The following is a 24,032-nucleotide window of genomic DNA, read 5'->3' on the forward strand; positions in this document are numbered from 1 at the left end:
TGTTCACTGCCGCTCACCACCTGGGTCCTGACAGTAATTTGATCACACTGGCGATACCGCCGAGGCTGCATTAAGGGAGACAGTTCCAGGGGTGGCTGAGACCGTCAGCTTTGATTCGTCACAGTGCACCTACAAGTGGGTAAAAGAACAACTTGAAAAAGCCCACACTGGTAAGAAGCTCATTTTCTGCAAGGACATGGCAAACAGTGTAACACGTCACTTTGAGTTCCTCCCGCAGGACTACAAGCACCTGTTCCTGATTCGCCATCCTCTGTAGGTCTTCCCGTCTTGGAAGAAGATGTTAAATTTTGCAATGAGTGTACCAATCGACAAGTACGAGCTTGATAAGATTCCAGAAGCTGTATTTCCCAAAGGCCAGGGCTACAAAGATATGCATGATTTGAAGGAGTACCCGAAGGAGACCCTCGATCAAGATGTAATCGTCATCGATAGCGATGATCTTCTTCAAGATCCTAAAGGCATCCTGTCGGGCCTTTTCAAGGTCATTGACCTTCCATTTGATGAGAAGCTTCTGAGCTGGAAAGGAGGGGATGCCATCACTCAAAAATGGGTTATCTCGAAGGAAATCCTGGCTTTAAACCAGAAGGGGCATTATTACAAGACTGCTTTTGAGAGCAAGTGCTTCCTGAAGCCCTCTGGTATGCCTGATCGCGCCTCGCTCTCCGCTGACCTCATCCGCTGTGTCGATGCCGCTATGCCTTATTACAACAAGCTGTATACACAGCGTTTGACAACCGCTCCAAACTAACGTTTCTCCACTACTTAAGAGAAGTACTGTTCTCATTCAGTGTTCTGTTAAGCACAAAATATAATATGCTCCATCAATGTGAATCGGTAATCTTTACAAGGATGTGGTAAAATTATTTGAATAGGCCTATAGATGTGTTGTAATAATTAAAATAATCAATTGAAGCAAAGCGACATCGATGTGCTGCCATAATCATGCCCAGGCCATTTTAGTATTTTGGACTGGTTCAGTGACTTGTGAAAAACGGTAGGTATTAGCGTCGTCAGTGAAAATAAAGTAGCATCAGTTAAGTGTCTGGGCCAATTCTTGTATCGTCACTGATATAAAGCAAGTGCATGTCAGTTTCTAAATCGACAGCATGATCAAATTCGAGGAAAAGGTGGAGATCAGTCTGCCAAAACTACTCTGAAAAACTTGAAGGACTTTTTTTTTATTGTGATGCATGTGGAGACACCTGTTAACTTGGGAAGCAATTTTCACACACGCAATACGGGCGTTTCACAATTATGCCAATCCAAAAGTTTGCAACGCGTTGGCCAATCACACTGCGCGAAATTTGTCGACCCAACGCGCGTTTGGAAACGGTCGACAAATTTTGCGCGTTGCCATTGGCCAACGCGTTGCAAAATCTTGGAGGCGCACTATTGTGAATCGCCCGTATTAGTATTCAGTGCAAAACAGGTTCAGAAAATATCAGCCTGTTTCAGAATATTTCGGAAATGATTATTGGAATTCCTTCTAATTTTGGTGACATGACCTTTGCGGCTACCGCACCTAAAGATCTATTAAAATAGTTGCGATCTATTGGTTAGGGGACCAGACTACTGGCGTGTAAATCGTTTAACTTTCCACGCACAACCCGTATTGCACATCCAGTATCATGCAGATCAGTGACGTAGTGCGAAGCAGCATTCTGGTCAAAAAGATCGGAACATGTTTTTGCTAAACGGAATGTTTTTTTTTTCAAAATCGAATGTGTTTTTTTGTTTAAATCGAATGTATTTTCAGCGAATGTCATTTGACTTTTGACTTTAGGAATGTAATTTTAAAAACACTGAACGAAATTTTAAAGATGCAACACATGTTTTTTTTTAGATTCGACTGAATTTTTAAAGAGCAGATGCATTTGTATAAACGGAACATGTTTTCTAGTTTGGAATACATTTCAAAGAGTGATGTTTTCAAAATTTTAATCAGATTTTACAAATCCAACATTTTCTCAAGATCAGAACGACTTTTAAAGTCTAAATATTTTTTTTAAGATTGGAATAAAATGGTTGACTCCAAATAAATCTTTCAAATTGGAACAACTTTCCCAACGTAAAGCTTTAATTCGGGGCCTGCAGATTCGTCTCCATGTTAACATGGAGAAGAGTCAGCAGGCGCTACACCTCAAAGGCAACGATCGTATAAAGGGTTCTCGACAATGAATGGGATATTTATGTAGGATTTATAAATTAATTTCCCCGTTTTGATAAATGGTACAACCCTCACAGTAAACAATAAGGTCAGCCCATTCGTATGATTTCTATACCGCGTTTTATTGTCAAGCACACTACACACAGGCTTGCGTGGTATTGTATACACGGACATGTACATGTACAGTACGTGTACAGTACATGTACATCGACGCGTGTACGTTCAGTATGCACAACAATTTATGCGATCAACTGAAGCCTTGTACAGTTCGTCACTAGCTTGTCAGGTAAGATAGCTGAAAATGGAAATTTCTCGTCTGATGCGTTTAATTAGACAACATGGCGAAATTGCTTGCATGTAGAAATCCTTGTAGCACTGGAAAGTAAATCTGAAGTCCAGCCCGAAGGATGGGGGATTGAGTTTGTCTTCTAATGAGGAAGACTGAACTCTGGTCCTGATATTTACCATTAGTAAATGCATAGGCTAGGCCTACCATTGATTCTTGAAATTAATCGAGTGCTACGAATGCGACGTAACTGAATGCCACACTAACAGTGCCTCTTGTGACAACAACAAAATGATTTAGGTTAATTAATTTCAAAGGTTGATGAACTTAGTGTAGCGGCTCCGTAAATGGAGAAATGTTTTCGAATTGTGGTAGTTTAATAATATGTGAAGGTGGGAAATAAAATAAGACAGATTCACGTCTCCCCCAGTTTTTGTACATATTAGTTGAGGGACCTCTGGGTATTTTGTAACGAATTTTAAATGACGTCCAGCACCATTCTCTCTATCCAGTGCGACTTTTTATGGGAGAAATCCGAAGAAACGTGACAATGGGTCACGATAAAGCTGCGGGAACGTCTGAAGTCTGCATTAGTTGATACAAACAGGAGCATCTGTGTTCAGTCTGGGTATATTGTGAAGCAAGGTGCGGCCCCACATTATGTCACTAGTAGATAGGTCAAGCGGTGTTCAGAGTGACTTAGCAAATTTCCTAGAATTTGATTTTCCTTGCGAGGAAGCTTAAGAGGTATATATACACCGCCAAGAAGGGTGGACGGGTTTCAACAACGGGTTTCAACAAGGTTGGTATAGCATATAGCCTTCAAAAAGATTATTTTTAGCCTATTTTTAGCTTTCATTTTACATATTTGCCCATTAATACTATATGTCATTCCATTTGGCGCCCCGAAACCTTATGTAATAGGCCTACCACGATTTTGCCACCGCCTGGATTACAAGTTACAATTGTTGTTGCCGTTTGCTGGGTCTGTTTTTCGAGTGTATGAGGCGGGAATGAATGACGCATTAACGTTTCGAGTGGGGGGGCAAAAGTTCTTTTGGTCATGCCAAGGAAGGCTAGTGTTATGCCCGTTCTTGGGTGTTGGCATTCTCAAGCGCCTTAAGGGGGGGGATTAAGGCACCATGTCCGAAGAGGAGGGATAAAGTGGCTTCCTGTCTTCATTTTATATTGGCGTGTGGACGTAGAATAATATGTGTATACTAAGTACCAAAAAGGGTTAACTGTGTCCACAATTGCAGCCCATGTAATATAGGTATCATAGCTTATCAAACAAATAACCTAGTGATTTGACATATTACGGAAGTGACTTTATCAGGTCCTGTACAAGGCAAGGCGAGGGATGACCGAAGGGCGATATCCCCGACGAGTGGATGGTGAGAATGTATCACCCACAGCGGCGGAGGGTTTGCCTACCATCATCACCACCTCCCCCCCCCACACACACAAGTGTGTATTTGCCTGCAACTGGGGACCCCCTATTGTTCCTCTTTTGTTTGTACTCTAACTTTTTTAGAAGACCACCCATATGATTTGTACACAGTTGTCAATCGGGGACCTTATTGTCCTCTATTGTTCAGGGTCCCCAATTGCATGCAGAAACAAACTCATCCTTACACAGCAATACTTGTGGGGTGTTTCCTTTGTTATCGTTTACAAAACTCCCACACAACAGGCCAAAAATTTCAAATCGCTCCAATTCAAACCAAATTCACTTTCCTGGGTTGAAATGTCGACCGCATGCCCCTTAGCTAAAACACTTCAATTTGCGACTGATTTTTAGGCATCAAAAATTTCCCCTTTTTGAGTTATTTCCAAATATCAGTTTCATGAAATTCTTGGCCTGGTGGGGTACTTCCCATTGTTCCAGTACCCCACAAGGCCCCAAGTATAAGCGCGCACATACGCACACCGGAAACGCGATCATGACAATCCTTTGTCGATATAAAGTGCTGAAAAGAGGAATGAATATGAAAGTCAGCGAAGCAATGAGCGAAGGTTTACATACGGTGGCCTGACTACGACATAGGTGTCAGCAAACATAACATGTTTAGGAACTGGGAACAACACCATTTCCTTTAATTTGGGAGCCCGTGACCTGTGTCTCCATTGCGGATGAACTTCTGCCTCTTCCATTTCCCCATAAGCAATTTCTGTGTAGACTGATTCAGCGACAAAAATCTGGGGCCGTTACTGCGGTGTTCCCAAGCAAGTGAACAAAAGAGATGCACATTGAATGCTTCCTCATCAGCCAATTGGAGCGCACCGCCAAGCAAAATCACTCGCTCGTCAAGTTTAGGAATGTGCACCTGAGTGACAGGGACACCGTAGTAATGGCATCAGCGAATCGGTGGATAGGTTACACATTTTGTTTTACCAGTGTGAAGACAGAACACAAAAGAACAAAGAATGTTTCCCTGTCCTCTCGCAAGTCAGTCTGTTGCCCTTGGTGTCAAACGCTGTACACAGTTTACGGGAGAGTGTTATAAAGTAGGAATAACTATGGGAATAACAAGATCTTTCCTCAGTGAAAAAGATATCCACGTCTCATTCGATGTTTTTTGCATTTTATTTTTCCCGTCATACAGTGGCTGGTCGATAATGTAGCCTTCGGTAAAATAGTGAAGAACAATTCGCAAAGTGCTGCAAAATCCCACTAATAATCAATTCTACTACCCAATACTAATTACGAAAATGGCCATCTTGATGGGTAATCATAGAAAGGTACATTTCTAGGCATAACACCTGCTGTGACTGATCTTTCTGCAAATGGGCCGTTTGTATGAATGTTATGCAATTGAGAAAGGTCTGTTGTTAACCACGACCGCACCTGTGCTATAGTATAGTGAATTTTAATGGAATTTCTGGTGTCTGTTAACATTTGGTTTCTTCAACAGAATCATGGCAGATGCTAAGAACTCAAGTCCATCAGAGCAGCAGGTTCGACTGATAGTCTGGTCCGTTCCTCGCTCGACTTCCACGGTACTGACCAAGTGTCTCAGCTTTGTCGACAACTCGTTGGTGTTCTTTGAGCCATACATCAACGCCTTCTACTCGGGACCAGACGGTGTCATGCATACGGAGGGCTACGGCGAGTATGAGGCAGGCTTGGAGGAAGTAAAGGGAAAAATGGCCACAGAGACAGTCCCGGTAAGCCTAACCAGGGGTTTTGACCCCTCTCAGTGCAGCTACAAGTGGGTGAAGGAGCAACTAGAAGGAGACCACACCGGCAAAAGGTTCATCTTCTGTAAAGATATGGCGTACGCAATCTCTGATAACAAGCGAGAGTTCATCCCTAATGGTTACCGCCACGTGTTCCTCATCCGTCACCCACTGAAGGTCTTATCGTCTTGGAAGAAGGTTTTCCAGTTCTTTGTCAATGCATCTGAGGATGCCTTCAAACTTGACGAGTTACCCCCTCAGATGTTTCCACCGGGCTACAGCTTCGAAGAAGTTAGTAGCTTGTTCGACTACGTGAAGGAGACCCATGATCGAGAGGCGATCATCGTTGACGCCGATGACCTCCTTCGAGATCCTAAAGCCATCCTGTCGACGGTCTTCAAGGCCGTCGACCTGCCCTTTGAGGAGAGGTTTCTGAGCTGGGAGGCAGGGGAGGCTATCACTCAGGAATGGGTGGCTTCCAACATTATCATGCAAGGGAACCAACTTGGCAAATACTATAAGACCGCCTTTGAGAGCACTTATTTCACGAAGCCTCGCGCGCTACCGGATCGGTCGTCTGTGTCAGCCGATATTCTTCGGTGTGTCGATGTTGCCATGCCGTACTACGATAAGATGTACGCTCAACGCCTGACAGTGGCATAATGTGAATTTGACCTGTCGATCATTCCTTCTTGATGTGTAAACATGCCGCTAATTAGGATGCACCACTATTTCGCCTCAAAAACATTTTACTGTCAGGAACATTAGAAAAGTAAAGAAAAAAGTGAATTCACTGAAGAGAATCCTTTACACTCAATGAAACTTTTAGATCAAAAATTACAAGACCTTTATTTTGATATTAATTTTGAGGGAGAGAGATTTCAAATGGTATAATCATTATCAGATCCTTACTTTTGATCTAGTTTTTGTTGACATAACGAAGCGTAAAGGGAGCTCGGATTTTCATTTCATGTTGATTTCAGGATAAAAAGAGTGAATGGTTAATGAACAGGTTCCATGACTGCAAGACAATATTTTATCCTGTAATTTAAAAAAGGTGTATATTTTTTAAAAAATTGGCCCGTATATTGAAAAACTAAAAGAAAAACTGAAACTGATAACAATAACGTTGGATGATTGAAAAAAGACGTATTAGATTAAAGTTAAGGATTTCTTAGTGATTGAAGATTAAAGTTTGGTATTTGTTAATGTAGGAAAGCGTGTTTTAGGGGTCCACGTGTTTAATTTGGCACGCCGCTCGGCCCCTTAGAAATGTATAACAAACGTCCGTGAATACGCTTTCTTTCCTGTGTGAGCACCATATAGATTATCTTGGGATCAACCTTTAGCCGCAAAAACTAATCTTTTGCGTCGCAATAGCTGATCTGTAGTCTCGTTTCTCAAACTATTATTTCATAGTGTTTGTCCCGTCTTGATGAATATTGGGGTCATAGCAAATCGCTGAATGAGTGATTTAGTAGAGTATTGTAACCATCCAGCCTGATCGTAAAAGTTTCACGTAAAGCGCTCATGTGTTGTGTTACAGCTGTTTTGTTTGTGTGGCGACTCATATTTTACCCGCAGGGGGGCGGAAGGGTGTTGTGCGACAAGCGCCCCCTGCGTTCAAACTCTTCTCATTCATTATTGTGCGGAGATGGCGTGCACATCCTTTGTTTCTTAGCAGCCTGAGAATGGACCACAATGAGTCTTGGAAACCACGAATAGCCGGCAACTTATTTTTGTTGATAATTTCAAGTGTGACTTTCATTTGTATCAGAAAAGGTCATTTTCGAGATGAAAACTGTCTTTGGGATAAATATTTTGTGTCATTTTGTATACCTGCTATTCCTTTTTGAGTGTGCCGCGCCAACGTTAGCATTGCCTGGGTCTCTTTAGCGCCAGTCGGTTGTGCGTGTTACACGCGCCGTAAGTGATGATCGAACGGAAACTTTTTGACCATACGCGGACGAAACTCAATTTGCATGGGACACATCACTCATTTTTTTCATAACGGTGTGGAGGAACGATCATGTTGAAGAGAAGGATTTCCTTTAACGACTACAGTCTAAAGGTTAGACCTTTAGGTATGCATTTCAGGAAAAAACCTCAATGTTGATGGTGGGAGTTTTACAAAATAAATTGTTGTTATGCAACATGGCATGGAATTTAGGGATGTTACTTTGAGATCACGGCCCAGCGTGTGCATTATAAACGTGTTCGCATGCAGGATTCACACCAGGATCGAGAAGCCAAAATGGGAATCCTTTTCTAGCAGTTCCATGAAACAAAGGGCTGGTGAATACATTGAAAATAGAAGGAGTACTTCAATAAGCCTTGTAGATAGAAATATCCCTCCGCCCCCGGTTTTACACTTGGGTTCGATCTTTACTCCACACACTCTATTCATTATTAGCTTCTATCTGGAATGCCAAGTCCACGGTCACACGCCTGCCTGGCAAAATTCGGGGAATGTAGAGTATTAGCAATAAAGGGGAAATAATTAAATTTATTAATTAATTTGCGGTAATTATTAGGAATTAACAAGAACGTGGGCCAAACCTGGACATTTGAACCCCTAAAGTTGATGTGAAATAAAACTTTGTAAAAAGCGGGCGATTCACAATAGTGCGCCTCCAAGAGTTTGCAACGCGTTAACCAACCACAGAGTGCAAAATCTGTGGACCCTTTCGAAACGCGCATTGGGTTGACAGATTTCGCGCAGGTAAGAAGTTTATCTTCTGCATGGACATCACTTCTGCCATTGTCATTAAAGACAAGCGGAGGTTCCTCATCTGTCCCCTCAGAGGTTTCCCGCCGTCTTAAAGAAAATGATTAAGTTAATTATGAAGGCGTTCCATGGTTTCAGTCTGTATGAACTGGAACGGTTCCCAACGGATCGTAACTTCAAGGACATTTACGAGTTACTCATGCATGTAAAGAAAGCCACACCGAAAGCTACTCATCATTGACGCCAATCACCTAGCTTCTTCAAGATCCCAAGGGCATCCTCTCGGCAATCTTCAAGGCCATCGGGCTCATCTCCTTCCAGGAGCAGCTTCCACACTGGGAGGCATGGTGATGCCGTCACACAATCTTGGTTCATCTGCACGACGCAGTTCAGAGGAAACTAGCTCGGGCTATGTTACCAGAACGCCTTCGACAGTACGTAGGCCTACTTCCTAGAAAACCCGGGCCATGCCAGATCGTGCGTCGTGTCCTCCACTAGGTCTATATGCCTCCATGCCCTACTGGGCCTATAGGACAAGTTGTACGCCGTGGGCTAGATTATTTTAGAGATAGGCCTACATGTAAATATTAAATGGCCAAATTGCCGGTCAAAGATTGCAGTCACAACATGTAATTGTTATTGTATATCGATGATGCACTGATAGTTCTGCCTCCGATGAACAATTAGATGGCAATGTTTTTCCGTTACTCATGCATGTTGCATCCACCAGTAGCAAACTGAGAAGCCATGAATAGTCGGAAGATGTCCGTTGGAGGCATGTTAAGGAAATTCTTGAGTTAATTTCTTTTTTTATTCCTCGACCCTTTTTAATTATTTTCCATTTTCGCTGGGCTTGGGGGGGAGGGAAGCACCCCTGTTCCCCCTCCTTCTCGACGCCCAGTTGCCCCAGTATACTGTCTATATACATCGAAGCAACGTCTAACCTTTAACTCAGTGGATCAATTATCAAGATGTATTTTTGCGTTGGGGAGATGTTAATTATATATAACGGGTTTGCCCTTACCCAACGTATATTTATAAGCACTGTATGCTCAGTGCTTGTCCGAGAACTTGCGAAAAAAACCTCACAAGCTTACTCGGGTGGGACTCGAACCCACGACCTCCTGCTTATTAGTGCAGATGTCTTAACCACTCGACCACCGAGCTTGCTGGGGTCGGCTGGCCGGTCCGAGTCAAATGAAGCAGCGGGTACCGCGAACTATTATCAAGATGTATTTTTGCGTTGGGGAGATGTTAATTATATATAACGGGTTTGCCCTTACCCAACGTATATTTATAAGCACTGTATGCTCAGTGCTTGTCCGAGAACTTGCGAAAAAACCTCACAAGCTTACTCGGGTGGGACTCGAACCCACGACCTCCTGCTTACTAGTGCAGATGTCTTAACCACAAAATACATCTTGATAATAGTTCGCGGTACCCGCTGCTTCATTTGACTCGGACCGGCCAGCCGACCCCAGCAAGCTCAGTGGTCGAGTGGTTAAGACATCTGCACTAGTAAGCAGGAGGTCGTGGGTTCGAGTCCCACCCGAGTAAGCTTGTGAGGTTTTTTTCGCAAGTTCTCGGACAAGCACTGAGCATACAGTGCTTATAAATATACGTTGGGTAAGGGCAAACCCGTTATATATAATTATCAGTGGATCAAATTACAAATGATATGTCTAGCCAGCGACAGAATAAATTATATCCCTGAAATTCTAACTTCAAGTGGCGGCAATTTGATTGTTTGGATCTGATCATCTATAGCCAACTCTTTAGCCTATGTTTGGCTTAAAATGACACTTTTGGCTATCAAAAATATGCCCTACCGTACAAACATCCATAATTGAATTTGTGTCATTCCAGTCAGCCGACCGCCAGATAAATCGAAATGACAGTCGGACGAAACGCGCAATTCACTCCTACCACTTAATTTCAGAGGGGACTCTGATGTAATGCCCTTTCTAGTTGGCTAATATCCCAAAGAGAAATTGCCCTTGAATCAACTTTCCCTCTCTGTGCAGTGTTCGAATGAATACCCCACCCCCGGCAGGAGAGAGCGTTGTTTCCCATGTAACTCGGCATCCGTTGTTTGCATTCTCCACAAGCATAATGGGTTCGTGCTTACCCGCGTATGGTTTGACCTAACTTCAGCCTTGCATAGCCTTGAACGTCAGAAGTATGGCAAAAGTCATACCCCTTCCATGAACTTCCACCGCTATGCAACAGCGGTACCTTTGCCCGACAATAATTTAACAACGTGTTTCACGTTGCTATTCCGAACGTTCTGTCTGTCTCCGTAATGGGCGTTTCACCCTTTATAATTGAACTGTTGACAGCAACTGGTAGTAAATATGTTGTCAAACAGGTGCACGTGATTATTCTTGTCTGTTAGTGCAGTTTATTTTAGCTAGTGCATTGACGATAGATTCGCCGAAGCGTCCATTGCTTTTGGTCTTCCATGTGGAACATGCATTACTCACACGACCTGGGTTAGTACAACATATGCTGCAAGGTATGAGACGGAGAGACCCCCCCTGCTTTGTGTTGGTCATTGTCTCGCAGGAATCTGGGGAATTCCTTTCAGACATCTTGGTGGAAATGTGTTAAGTAACAATAGTCTGGAATGTGTATAGGGATTGGACGTGTTGGGGGATACCCCTCGGTCTCATTTCTTGCTGGGTATATAGTACAAAAAGCCACACATTCGCGACTGGTGGTATCATTCATTTGCAGTGGAGTTTATCACTGAGTCTCTGCGAATATTGCTGCCAGACCCGGGCTTCGGCCTACGCACCACTGAGGTATGTTTACAATGGTCTCTTTTGTGCTGTCGTCGAGTATGTAGGCCTAGCTTAGAGGGGTGCAATGGCAGAATGCAACGCTGGAAAAGTAAAAATAATTAGATGAATATTGGGGCGGTGAATATCGATCACAAATTCAAAATAGACGATAAAACAACTTAAAATACCATGTTTATTGATTTGCTGATCAATTGATTGATCTGTACATCAGTATCTGTTCAACAGCGCATTTAGTGCAAATTACATGATGAATTATAATAAGAAGACAATGAAGAAATGTTCAGTTAAATTTTAGAGGTGGGAGGAAAACCCAGGATGAATATTCCAGGGAGAACCCGTAGAATCAGACACGGACTACTGAAAATCCAATCCACAATGCTGACCTAGGTGGGATTCGAACCAGTGGATCGCAGAGATGGAAGGCAAGGGAAGAGCCCGCCATTAGAGCAACCTGACTCCGCTCTGATACAAAAGAATCCCTAAACTTGCTTTTATCTAGACTAGTTGACGAAGAGCTTAGGGGTGTAATGTAAAACGAGGAGTAAGATTCTGCTCTGCAAAGGGAATTACTACGACGCCTTGGCTATTCTGCTTTGCTGTTAAACGGCCACCCACAGCAAGTAGTGACCGACGGGGCTACGGTCGACTGCGGCCGCTGGCCCATTAGGGTTGCATTCGATGGGGCTCGCCGGTGCAGAAAAATGATGTGTTGACAATACTGTAGGATCACATCACACGAAATGTCATCGGTTAATACTCTGTCATCTTGAAATAACTGCGTGATGGCAGAGTACAGGTCTGATCAATGGTGTAATTTCGCTAATTGCCCGCGCGGGTACTCGGACCCATATTCGTGCAAGTCTCAAATACAGCGGTGAGGCCGACTTTGACCTCAATTATGCACTCCAAATAAACACGGGTGTGTTTAATGTCATGCGTTTAGGTGTAGGTTTAAATGCTAAGCGGTTTTCAACAAGCTAAACGTGCACCATGGCAAAGCGCTTATTACGCACATTCCTAAACACATTTCACTAAATTATGTCGTGGGATTAAGCGTGTGGAAAAAGTGGATACAAAAAAGTGTTTAAACTCGCAACGTTGCACGTCGACCTTGAATGCGTTTGTCTAATATTCTTCATCAAATTTGCCGACGTTTTATGTATCTTGGGTTAAGGATGGAGCAAGGAACAGATTTTACTTACAGCTATCCATTACGCAGAATAATAATAACAAGAGTCGCCAAAAATAGTACGAAACGTCATGTTTTGAAATGGACGAACAGAAATAACATATTGCACGTGTTTATCGGATGTATTGTTAGTTACGCTGAAAATGATGACGCCCCGGTGAGAGAAACGAGACTTTGGACGCATTAATGCTGCCTCCGTGGTATGCTTATAAATATAAAGAACATGGACTGAAGTCGGGAAACGCTACTATCGAGCAACCTTTATACCCCTCCGAATATGATACACGTCTTTTAAAGGTGTGAAGAACCATTATTCACAATTTCAAATAACTTTTGGAAAACACTCTAACACTGTGGTGGAACGACAGGCGACGACTGGCTAGTCGCTTGGAGCCCTCCAACCGGCCGTTACTTTGTCGCGAGTGGTCAGCAATCTAACTCAATGGACACGATTGCCCACTGAACTGCGGCTGGGTCCGCCAATATGTTGGGTCGCTCGTTTTGCCAGCTCAAAAACCATTACAGCTTTAAAGGATCAATGAAATGAATTTTTCGTAAAATCACTTCTTGTGTATCTCTGTACTCTTCCTAAATGTGTGAAGACTGTTTGACTTTCCAAATTGACCAAGCATTAACCAAGCAGGTGAGGGCGCTTTTCCTTTGATGTAAATCAAGGAAGGCATGGTTCAGTTTGCTGTTTTCATGTTCAAATTAGTATCTGAAAATATTTCTGTGAAAAGGTTGCTTGCTTTCTTATTTCCACATCCTTACACGACAAAAAATTGCCAAAGGAAATTAAATATATGATAGCAGTGTTAACAAAGAATCTAAAAATTTTCTGTGCACAAATCAGTGCAACATTGAGGCTCGGTGCCTTGGATGACATCATAGTTTTGCTCATGAATATGCAAACCATTAGCATAAAAACTAAAAAAGCTTCAAAATATGGGTTACAATAATTGCAAAACAAAAATTTAAAATCTGGTAAATTGAAACCGGGAGGTACAATTTCAAGGGTTTGGTAAAAAACGGCAAAATATTTCATGGTCCCTTTTAGACGTTTAATTTGCTCATGTCCAGAAAATTTAATAAAAGACAGTATTTTTTATACAAATCCACTAAACTCTGCTTTTGATGGAAACATCGTACACTGGCTTGAATATACTTTTAAATAGAACGAACGAAGTATGGAGAACATGGACTGTGCCCGATGACCATTCTATTTATAGTCCTGAATTGCATGAAAGGGTTTCGACTGAAAATTTTGGATCGTGACCTCTTGATTGATACAAGGGTTAATAAAAGTACATTTACAATCAGAATTTTACTGGCTCTTGACTCTTACACGGAATCTAATCGAATACCTCGGCTATTGGCATGTGGTAATTCCTAATATTCGGTGGAATATTGTACTTTGAGTAGCGTTTCTTCTACAGACCTAAATCCACTCACAATTTTCATTCCAGTGTTTCTTTTGAAGTTCTAGAAATGGACGTTTTCGGGCTCTTTGTCCTGACACCGATCTCGGTCAAACTTCTTCTGGCAACTGTGTTCTTGTTCTTTTTGTAAGTAATTGCATACTTATTGTCATTCTTTACTATGCTTCTCCTGTAAAGTGAGACCTAAGACATTCTAATTCTTTGAAATTTACTTGTTGTGAATCCAGTGTGAAGATCTGCTTCTCAGTTTTTCTTTAAAGGGTTCGTGCAAAGTTTTTTAAATTAGTCTGTTAAATCCATTATTGGATTCATTTCACCTTATTTTCAATTTTTCTGGCTTTTATAATGGTGCCCTTTTGTGTTATTATTTAGCAGATTTCCACGATTACATGTAAATGCGAAATTGGGATCCCGTGTCAAAGACTTTCTGGCGGTATATTTACATGAAAGAATAAATATGTGATTGGCCGTGCGTTTAAATCTGGCTCAGGAAAATGGACGTGACGAATGCCCGAAACTCTGTTTCTTTTAAGCTATGACTGGTGGCGCCATCAGTATTTTCAGAGGCGTGGCATACCGGTAGCTGACTACTTTCCAGTCGTTGGAAGCATTATGTTTCTGCGACAGGTAACCCTTTCCTTGTCTGAAACCTTATCCCGCTGTTGTCACTGGTTTTTCAGGCTGTAATCCGTATGGATATGGTATGGACAGCGCCCTTAGTGATGAAATTGCAAAAAATTAATTACGATTAAGCTGGTTCCAAGACCAAAAGGCTCTTGCTCTTCTGAATGGGCCAAGTAGCCACTATTTTCACAGTATCATTCCGGATAGAATGCTTCCATGTTCTGAATATCGGAATTTTTCTAATATCCGTTAGTTTTATGATCGCAAGGGCGCCCAGTTTTTCCAGATTTGCATGTGTTGGCCTTGTGACAAACGTTTGACAACTCAGTTCCACGCCGTTTCTTTGTTTGAGGTTTTTCCTTACAAATTTGAAAAGTGGACATCCTTCACATTTGGTCATGCATTTTTATAACAAAGAAGACAGGCTATCATCATCGTTCAGTTTCTAAAAGACGCTGGATTGTGCGCCAACAAATCATAGAAATTTTTGATTGACAATAAACTATAAAATGATTAGTATCTATCTTAAATGGAATACTTTTTGTTCTCCTGTGATTGGCTCTGACACACCTTAGATAACTTCAGAAATCTTCAGCTTGTCATATTGTATCAGATTTCAAATTTATTTCCTCTTCTTATCCTTGACAGGGTATTGGCCACAAGTTTATCGAATACCAAGCGAAATATGGAAGAATATTCGGGTGAGTCACGTTCAGTCAAAACCTGCCTTTAAAAGACCAAATTTTCATTTGTCCAAAAAGTAATTGGAATCGGTTCTGTTTATTTTCAAAGATTATCTTTTCAACTGATCATTACAAGTTACATTTTTCTATGTTTCTTCTTTCAGCTGTTACTTCTTCCGGACTCCATTCCTAACTGTCACCGATGTGGATTTTCTCAAGCAAATTATGGTCAAGAATTTCTCCCACTTTACTAATCGCGGCGTAAGACTTCAGATCTTTACATTTGAATAACTCAGTGTGTTTGATAGGTGTGTTTAAACGTCGTGATTTGCAATATTTTTGTATTTTTTTCAATAATTCCATATTTTTTAACAAATAACAGGCTCAATTCATAATAGATGCGCGAACGTATTCCCGTATCAAGTTGTCCATATCAGTGTCTTCTGCAAGGCTGCAAACACACGTCTTACCTCGCAACTGTTCTCTAATGTTTGCCAAATATGCAATTTTTGTCTTCAGCGAGCTTTACTGGTGCGGAAACCTCTCCACAAGGGATTACTGGCGTTAAGAGATGAAGACTGGAAGACAGTGCGGAGTGTGGTTACTCCAGCCTTCAGTGCAGCTAAGATGAAACAGGTATTTAAATGCATTTTTTTGCCTAATGACGTCACTGAATGTCATATTTTACATTGGAAATTGAAGTACAAATGGGGACCATTAATGAATATTTATTATCATCCTCTTAAACGTTTTCGCCAATTGTATAATTTTTCATATTCTTTGACAAAAAGTCAATTCACAAACAAAAACAACTGGTTTTTAGAGGATAGAGATCCGATGACCCCTCAGTAAACAAGTCAAAATTATATTTGATGAAACTAGATGTCATCCATGATCAACGAATGCTGTGATACGCTAGTAGCGAACATCAAGAGGGCAGAGCAGGATGGGCAACCTATTGAGTGTAAACGGTGAGTTAATCTCCTCATTTGATATATGTTTGTTGGGGAAACGGTACCTGAGTCGACATCACAAAGACTGCCAACAACTCTAGCAGTTGAACATTTTGATGGGCTGATCGGTTGATTAAGCTGTTTACTGGGAAGACGTACTGGCCTCTATATAACCAATGAACTGGGAAGAAAACAGGTCGCGATGGTTTTGATGCTTGAGCATGAGGGATTCTTACATTCTTCGTGGCTAAAATACGTTCTTTAGCAGGTGTGTAGACAGCTGTATATTCTTTTTAATGTGACCGTTTTTTAAAAAGTGCAAACTCTCGCCTCGTCCCGTCCGAGGAAGGAGGGCATCCCAGACCCCAGAAATCGCGTCAACAAAGACGAAAAACACACACAAATACCAATGGTGAACTGTACAACTGTTTATGGCACTTGCAAACATTCAGTTGCTATTATTATTGTTATTGTAAACAACGGTTCATGTTTTCCAACTTAAAAGTTCATTAATGCTCCAAAAAAGTGTTCCAATTATTATAAAAAAGAAGAAAGAAAGAAATGGTAACTTGTCCCAGGGTATGTAACTTGTCCCCCCTGGTCCTGCAGGACGCCACTGCATAGGTACATCAGATGTTTATTAACATTTTTAAAGTTAAACTTATCAACTTGTAGTATTTCGCTAACAATAATGAGCATTGGCGGTCGGGAAGTAATTGCGTTTAAGTACTAAGCGTAGTTTATAAAGTGTGATTTCCGTTTAAGCCCATAGAGCTGCTTGGCTAAAATATCTAACCAAAAAAATCACGCTGAATTGAAATTTTATGACACCACGCTGGCTGTGTTCGACTTCCAGAGTTTTTGTTTGCCCACAGGTTGTACGGTGGTTTTACCATGGACAGCATCGCATGGTGCGGTTTTGGGTTGAAGATCGACTCCCAGAAAAACAAGAACGATGAATTTGTCGTCAACGCCCGTAGGGTATTTTCGTTTGAACGAAGACCACTGATGTTACTCGTTAGTAAGTGAGCCCGGTAATCATAGGGTCTTTCGTAAAAACGTGCAATTTTAAAATGGATATTTTTCCTGACACTTAGAACTTTCTAAGAACATGATCTGGTAGCAAAACTGTTACTTGAATACTGCAGTTATGTCAGTTCACGTTTTTTTTTCATTTTACCGCAGTCACGTGGCAATCTTACCCAAAACTTGCAATGTAATAATAATTATGACGCCGACTTCTTATAAAAACTGGACTCGCAGTTGTATTTGTACCGAACGAAGCCACCGGTGGCTTCTGTGTGCTGATTAAGGGATTAGGGTTGAAGTCTGTGAGTTACAAATGAGCTCGGTGAACTGAGTGGACCCCCTCAGATGCAAATGAACTTTTATTCGAAATTTCTCAAAACTCAACAAAACGATAACTAAGCCTGAGGCACAGTGAATTAATCATAATTTCGTAGATCTTGTTCTTAATTTACAAATGCTTCTTCTTGTCCTCCTCAGGTTTTCTCCCTTTTTTGAATCCGATCTTCGAGTATTTTGATGTGGCTTCGATGCCGGCCAAGGTCGCCCAGTTCTTTTCTTCGGTAACTGATCAAACTCGTAAGCTTCGCGAAGAGGAAGCACTTAGCAATGACCGTAAAAAGGTAAGAGTCGCCCCATTATAGCAAGGTCACACACTACAACCTCACCAGCTTCCCCGTTTCATTTCAGTTCGTTTTATTCGGGACCAACATGGCGCTTTTCAACCAATGGAAGGGTGCTTGTGCTGAACGTGGATAATGACGAATATGTCAATATTTTTATCATCAGCAAATAGATATGCTACAGCTTCTTTTGAATGCTCACAACGAAACTGTTGAAGGCGACGAGGAGGAGGCAGGGCCCCAGCTTCAAACACTAAAAGGCTCCAAAAGGCCACTTACCAATGACGAAGTCACTGCTCAGGTAAATTCCTGAATTACTGATTTTATTCTGTGTATCTGAAACACAGGGTGGGCTGCACAGAACTCGACAGTTCGTAGCATTTTTAAAACTTATTTTATTACATTTTGCATCACGTTATAATTTTCTAGCTCAATAACTTCAGATGATAAAAGCTGCTGTATGATCAGTTCTTCGAATGATTGTTTCCCAATAACGTGCGTTACTCATCGAAAAAAATCAATAATTTTCGTTGCACATATTATCCTATAGACGATAATTTTCTTTCTCGCTGGATACGAGACCACTAACACTCTTCTGGGCTTTGCCTCGTACCTCCTCGCAATAAACCAAGACTGTCAAGAGAAGCTCTACTCGGAGATACTAGACGTGGCCTCAAGCCGCGATCTAGTCAGCTATGACACTGTCGGCAAGATGACTTATCTAGACATGGTGATAAATGAATCGTTGCGGTTCTACCCACCGATTGCAGGGTGAGTGAACCACATAGGTATGTAATAATTGTGTGGAATGGTCTGATGGCGACAAGCCTCCGTCACCTTTATTGTTAGGCAACATCAAGACGGCGAAAACGCAGCCAGCTACTTCAGAAAACCTTACCAGAGATCATTGAGTCTTGGACTAATAAAGCCGATTCACAATTGTGCGTCTCCAAGAGTTTGCAACGCATTGACCAATCACAGTGTGCGAAATCTGTCGACCTTTTCCGAGCACGCATTGGGTCGACAGATTTTGCACACTTGATTGGTCAACGTGTTGCAAACTCTTGGAGGCGCACTATTGTGGAACACCCGTATAAAGGCAAATTCGATCAGCAGCAAATTGTGAATTCCAATTCCAATTTTGGCTGATAACCTGTGGATGAAATTTATACCGGGCACCAGGTAAACTTCAAAAGTGGTTAGCAGATCGAGCTTTCCTTTGGTCCGCATAAAGTTTAAGAACGCGCAAGTGAGCGTCATGGTTTGGTGCCACTGCAGTAGTGAAGTCTTTTCGCATAAAGTTTCAAGTGAGGATGCTTTAAGTATAGATTTCCTGCTCACCTTAATATTAAAACACTGACCCTTCTTGTAGAATGCGAATCTAGCAGTTAAAGGCATTTTAACAATGGAAAGTGTTACTGTGATGCTAACGAACCGTAACTCGTTAGGTATAAAGGTAGCTCCATGTCTACATAAGAGCTTGGTGCTAAACCTTACATGGTGTCTGAAAAGAATCACAAAAGAATCACACGTACCCACAAAAAAATCTTGCATGGTGCTACCGCAAACCTCTATAACTTGCTACATTCACCATGAAGAGTTTCAAAGCTCGAACAGTAACTCTTCATCATACGTCAGAGAAGGGGTCAGGAACGGTCCTGAAAAGTACTTTTTTCTAAGATTTTTCTTATCTGTTTGCGAGGCAGATTCTTTCGCACTTGCAACAAGACCTTTTCTTACAAGGGCATCACATTCGAAAAGGGTACCCAGGTGTTGATCAACATTTACGCTATCCACCATGACGAGGAGTACTGGCCCGAGCCAGACAAGTTTGACCCCGAGAGGTATGTACGAATAAATTATTTTAGTATTATATCCGAGGAATAGACTCTTAATCATATTCCTAATTTACAGAGGACGCCCCAGCTACTCACAATTTTTCCCACGACGCTTTCAAAGTTCATGTATTTTGTTACGTACAGAGAACGCACGGCAGAGGAAAATCAAAAGACGGGAATAAGGACACTAAAATATGGGCAAGGATGGCAAAGGAATTAATTTGAAACAAGCATTTACATGTAATTATAAACTTACACCAGCAAAGCAATAAGTTAAAGCAAAGTAAATCTAGTGTTTGACTGCAACTTAAACTTCTCATTCGAAAACACCGTGAATTTGGGCAAGCATAAAAGCACGCATATTTACTTACAGAAACAAATTATATTCGCCCGAGCATAATTACCTTAAGGAGCCCAAAACAGGGACAAAAGTTAGGCCCCACCCAGTCAGTGCCATGGCTAAAAGAGCACAGTCGTCGGGCCAAGCACCTCCACACCCCGCGCCAGGACAGACCAGCTGAGACAGGTAGGTCGGTGTTGATCCCCGAGATACGGCTTCTGCATGGAGCCACAACACTCCAGAGTCCACGGTCCCACAGCGATGTCCGCCTTGGCCACAGTCCGGCGATGAAGAGGAGAAGACAACTGGGAGGTGCTGACCAGACGCTGGCTATTTTGGAGTGCACATGCTAAGAGCGTTATAGGCACTGACTGAGAGCGAAATCAATGACTACGGAGTCTTTTACAGGGTGTTCCAGAAAAAAAAACAAACCCTGAGGAAAGGGTTTAATATGCCCAAGCCATGAGATATGATTATAATGTATAAGGATCTCCGAAATTAAAAGCAGTATTCTTTCGAATGATACCTTGATGGTATCCTTGATGGTATTAAGAGTTCGGAAGATGTCCTTACAGTTGTGGTTCTTGTCCAGCGAGACAGATCTACATGACTTAAAAAAATAACTGGTTGTTGGACCCCTTATTGAAATGGATGGTGAAACACGAATTGACCCTAACATACAGGCCAGTATTATTTTGTATTGAATTTGTTCCCTTTCGATCTAGATTTAGTCCGGAGAGGAAGGCCTCTATTCCACCCATGGCTTTCATACCATTTGGCTACGGTCCTCGCAACTGCATCGGGATGCGTCTTGCTTTACTGGAAGCCAAGATGGCGCTGGTGCGCACTCTACAACAATATCGCTTGGATGTCTGCCCAGAGACACAGGTGCAACCCGTTGGGCTTTTTCATAGGCCTGTCTCGCTTTAAAATTCTAGCTCCTTCTGGTGCATCCCTTTTCAGTATGAAGGGCGGCGAGTTTTGTCATGTGACTCATGGAACAATTTGATAGAATTGAAAAGCAAACCGTCCTTTAATTTCTACTAATCGTAAAGACAAGATCTGATTAAAATTCTGGTCTCTTTCTTTGTTTTTACAAAGCGACAAAAATTATCTCGCCAGCAAGGACTAAAGGGGACTACCCATCGTTCTCAGAGAGTAGAGATGCGAGCGTGAACGTGCCCTCAAAAGATGTTGAAAAACGATACAGGCCTATGCATGTTGAAATGTGAAATAATGCAACAATTTTGAATGTGTTGTTTCACGAAGTGACAAAAACTTGCAGTGGGTAAAATGGGAGCCTCCACGGGTTGCTGTTTTCATGAAGTTAAAGACAACCTAGGTGTGACTTAACAATAAACATAGCTTACATTACGCGAAATGCAAAAAAGTCCTACATCGGTCTGTTTAATTGACATTTAGTAGACATTCTTTACATACATAGTTCTCATTAAGACGAACAGCGCCATGGAATCGGTCAGAGCAAAGATAATATGCACCAGTAATGTTTATCCTATCAAGAATTGTCAGTTAACTTGCAAAAAATTGAGTTAATTTGGGGAAAAAACTCGGACAAACTTAAAGCAAAACGTGAATTTAATTTCGTCTGTGCTTGTGTACAAACAGTGTCACTGTTTAATAACAAGATCAAATATTTCTTTTATTGAATTCGCAGATTCCACTCAAACTCAATGCCGGTCTTTTCACTTCACCGAGGGAAGGCATCAAACTTCGTCCAGTGGCCAGACAGTAACAGCTGATCAGCGTCATGCCGTTCATAGTGGAGTCAATGATTGTGCAATATTGTGCTTCCCGTCACAGAAACAGACACCATCTATGATAATGTCCCATCAGCAGCGGCGTATCCAGCTTTTAGTGTGTGTGTGGAGGGGGGGGGGCAAATTCAAAATCGAATGCGGCTTTGGGTTCATTCAACATGATGTTGGGGCCAACAATTCAAAAGACAATACATCTACTCACGGTACCAACATCTTTGATTTTATTTTCTATTGTTTTTTCTTAGTTTTTTGGTGCTAATACTTGATAGATAAATCTACTGATTACTTTCTTTTTTTATCCTTTGCCTGCCCCCCGCGAAGGATTAAAAAACCTGCCCCCCCGCCGGCCTACCCCCTCTGGATACGCCATTGCTCATCAAGTTTCCATGCAGATCGGGGAAATTGGGATGTGGCTTTAATTCCTTTGTCTTTTAAACAGTGTGTGGGCGAGCTAGCACCGTTTGTGAGGTGCAAGTACTTCATACCTATGCAATATGATTCAAAATCCGCTTAGCTAGCGCCACTCAAATCATCCTTTTCACATCTGAGCGTGCTTTTTTTTTTAAAACACTGTGCCTATTTTTTCAAGATGGAGTGCCCAAACCTTATGGTCATTTTAATAATCACAGTGTTGTATATGAAAAACATTTATGTAAAGTAATTCATGACTTTCGGGAGAATGATGTATCTTCTCTGTAAGTTTATTATTTGACATATTTTTTAAAATTTTCTTACTAGTAGAACGAAGGTATCAATGTATTAGTAATACGACCCTTTCAGAGTGCGCCTCCAGTAGTTTGCAACTCGTTGACCAATCACAATGTGCGAAATCTGTTGACCCTTTCCAAACGCGCACTGGGTCGACAGATTTCGACGTTGCAAATTCTTGTATGCGCCCTATTGTGAATCGCCCGAATTTGGCACACCATGTAATGATGTATGTAAATCAACTTAATTTCACTATGTGTATTTTGCGAACGATTTCTCTATTTCGTTATTTCTTAAGAGAACATTTACTCGGGAAATGTAGACCGTATTATATTCAAATTATAGCTGAGAAAATATCTGAAATATTTGAAACAAGAGCACGTTTGAGATGGCCGATATATTCCATCACCAACCCTTAAGGGAAATGGTAAGCATACCCTTGTTCTATTCCACCGGGTGTTACACGAACAAACGTCTAATACGTATGCAAATGTTATGCAACGCTGCGTATCATCCAATCAGATCAATTATAAAGTCATATTCCGTACGAATAGTGACGGGGATGTTAATTTTAAGGTTGTCAGCTGACTGGGCAGACCCGGTGGCACCAATGAAATTAATCTTCCTCAATGACGATTATGACCTGGAGAGATGTTTCTCGCATTAAATTCTTAGCGCTCTGACGGGGTATCATTTTTCAGGTGTAACAGACAAGCACAAACCGTGAAACATTTCGTTCAGCTGCCCTTGTTAGAGGAAAACTGTTCTTGCTACCAACTGAGCGGACACTTTGTTTCCAAACCGACCATACTTGCACCCGCCATGCTTTCGATCCAACCGAAGGTAAGATTAAAGTTGCCCGTTGATTGGTCAATATCTGTAAAGTCGAGGTACGTCTTTTCTTAACAACTTCTTACGAAGTCACTTCAAAGCCGCTTTGGTCTTTATCGGACGATGATATTGAATGGCGACCTCCAACAACCGACGCTTGAGTAACTAACGAGTGGCCAACAGGAGGCCAATGACAATCTGACGGGAACTGGCTAGCAGACCAGTGGACAGGGTGTGGCCTAAAGGCGTAGTGCTGTCAGAATCAGCACCATGCTTTTACCCAGTTCCTATCAAACAGACAGCGGAATAGCGATGGTAACAACCGGTTGAGCCCAGACGGCTCCAGCCTGACTTGCAGGTACAACACGGGATTGCCAGCCTTTGGGCACCCAAGAAGCCTGACGGTCAGAGACCTGCTATCATCGGTGAGAGCAGAGTTCCTTGTCAGTACCCCCAACATACTGAATGTCAGAATCAGATTAGAAATAGAATTTCCCTGCTTTTAATATGGCAGAAACGTTGCTATTTGAAAAAAGAAATAAACATAAAGGTTACAGAAATATTACTGAAAAATTATAGCATTCTGTATATTCTAATTCGACAACCAAAATTGGAAGCCATGCTTCTTTGGCCTGTGAGGTGTCGTGATTTGCCTAACGTACACGTACAATACGATTAGTACGGACTAAACGCGCCTTTATATGTACGTTTTGGTTGTTCGTTGCGAACACAATGCGTTCATGCGTTTTACTTTCACAAACACAAACAACCATCCATTAACATTTGCCTGGTGTAAGTGGTTGTCCCCTTCAAA

The 24,032-nt window shown here is 41.8% G+C and overlaps 2 protein-coding genes across 8 annotated transcripts; both read left to right on the forward strand.

Moving 5' to 3' along the window:
* The first annotated feature begins 34 nt into the window (after nucleotides 1-34).
* LOC147798945 (uncharacterized) lies at nucleotides 35-7,473 on the forward strand. 2 transcript variants are annotated; one of them, XM_087137921.1, is made up of 3 exons: nucleotides 35-2,474; nucleotides 2,987-3,119; nucleotides 5,390-7,473. In XM_087137921.1, the coding sequence occupies exon 3, from the start codon at nucleotides 5,394-5,396 to the stop codon at nucleotides 6,315-6,317; it is 924 nt and encodes a 307-aa protein (XP_086994047.1). In that variant the 5' UTR covers nucleotides 35-2,474; nucleotides 2,987-3,119; nucleotides 5,390-5,393; the 3' UTR covers nucleotides 6,318-7,473. The 2 variants fall into 2 exon arrangements, with proteins under 2 accessions (XP_086994047.1, XP_086994046.1); XM_087137920.1 differs by lacking the exon at nucleotides 2,987-3,119 and having other exon boundaries at nucleotides 39-2,474.
* Nucleotides 7,474-10,751: 3,278 nt separating this feature from the next.
* On the forward strand, nucleotides 10,752-23,276 carry LOC110983046 (cytochrome P450 3A6-like). Of its 6 annotated transcripts, none has more exons than XM_087137917.1 (15): nucleotides 10,752-10,874; nucleotides 11,119-11,186; nucleotides 13,842-13,940; nucleotides 14,348-14,441; nucleotides 15,087-15,139; nucleotides 15,286-15,382; nucleotides 15,641-15,757; nucleotides 16,004-16,092; nucleotides 16,950-17,095; nucleotides 17,581-17,723; nucleotides 17,890-18,024; nucleotides 18,274-18,494; nucleotides 19,430-19,567; nucleotides 20,627-20,789; nucleotides 21,577-23,276. In XM_087137917.1, exons 3-15 carry the CDS (start codon nucleotides 13,864-13,866, stop codon nucleotides 21,652-21,654), a joined length of 1,551 nt encoding a protein of 516 aa, XP_086994043.1. In that variant the 5' UTR covers nucleotides 10,752-10,874; nucleotides 11,119-11,186; nucleotides 13,842-13,863; the 3' UTR covers nucleotides 21,655-23,276. The 6 variants fall into 6 exon arrangements, with proteins under 6 accessions (XP_086994043.1, XP_086994045.1, XP_086994042.1 ...); XM_087137919.1 differs by having other exon boundaries at nucleotides 13,856-13,940; XM_087137916.1 differs by having other exon boundaries at nucleotides 10,757-10,897.
* Nucleotides 23,277-24,032: the final 756 nt, after the last annotated feature.

The sequence above is a fragment of the Acanthaster planci genome, linkage group LG06 (assembly GCF_054643075.1).
Source record: "Acanthaster planci isolate LZ-2023a linkage group LG06, COTS_SCS, whole genome shotgun sequence".
Lineage (NCBI taxonomy): Eukaryota > Metazoa > Echinodermata > Asteroidea > Valvatida > Acanthasteridae > Acanthaster > Acanthaster planci.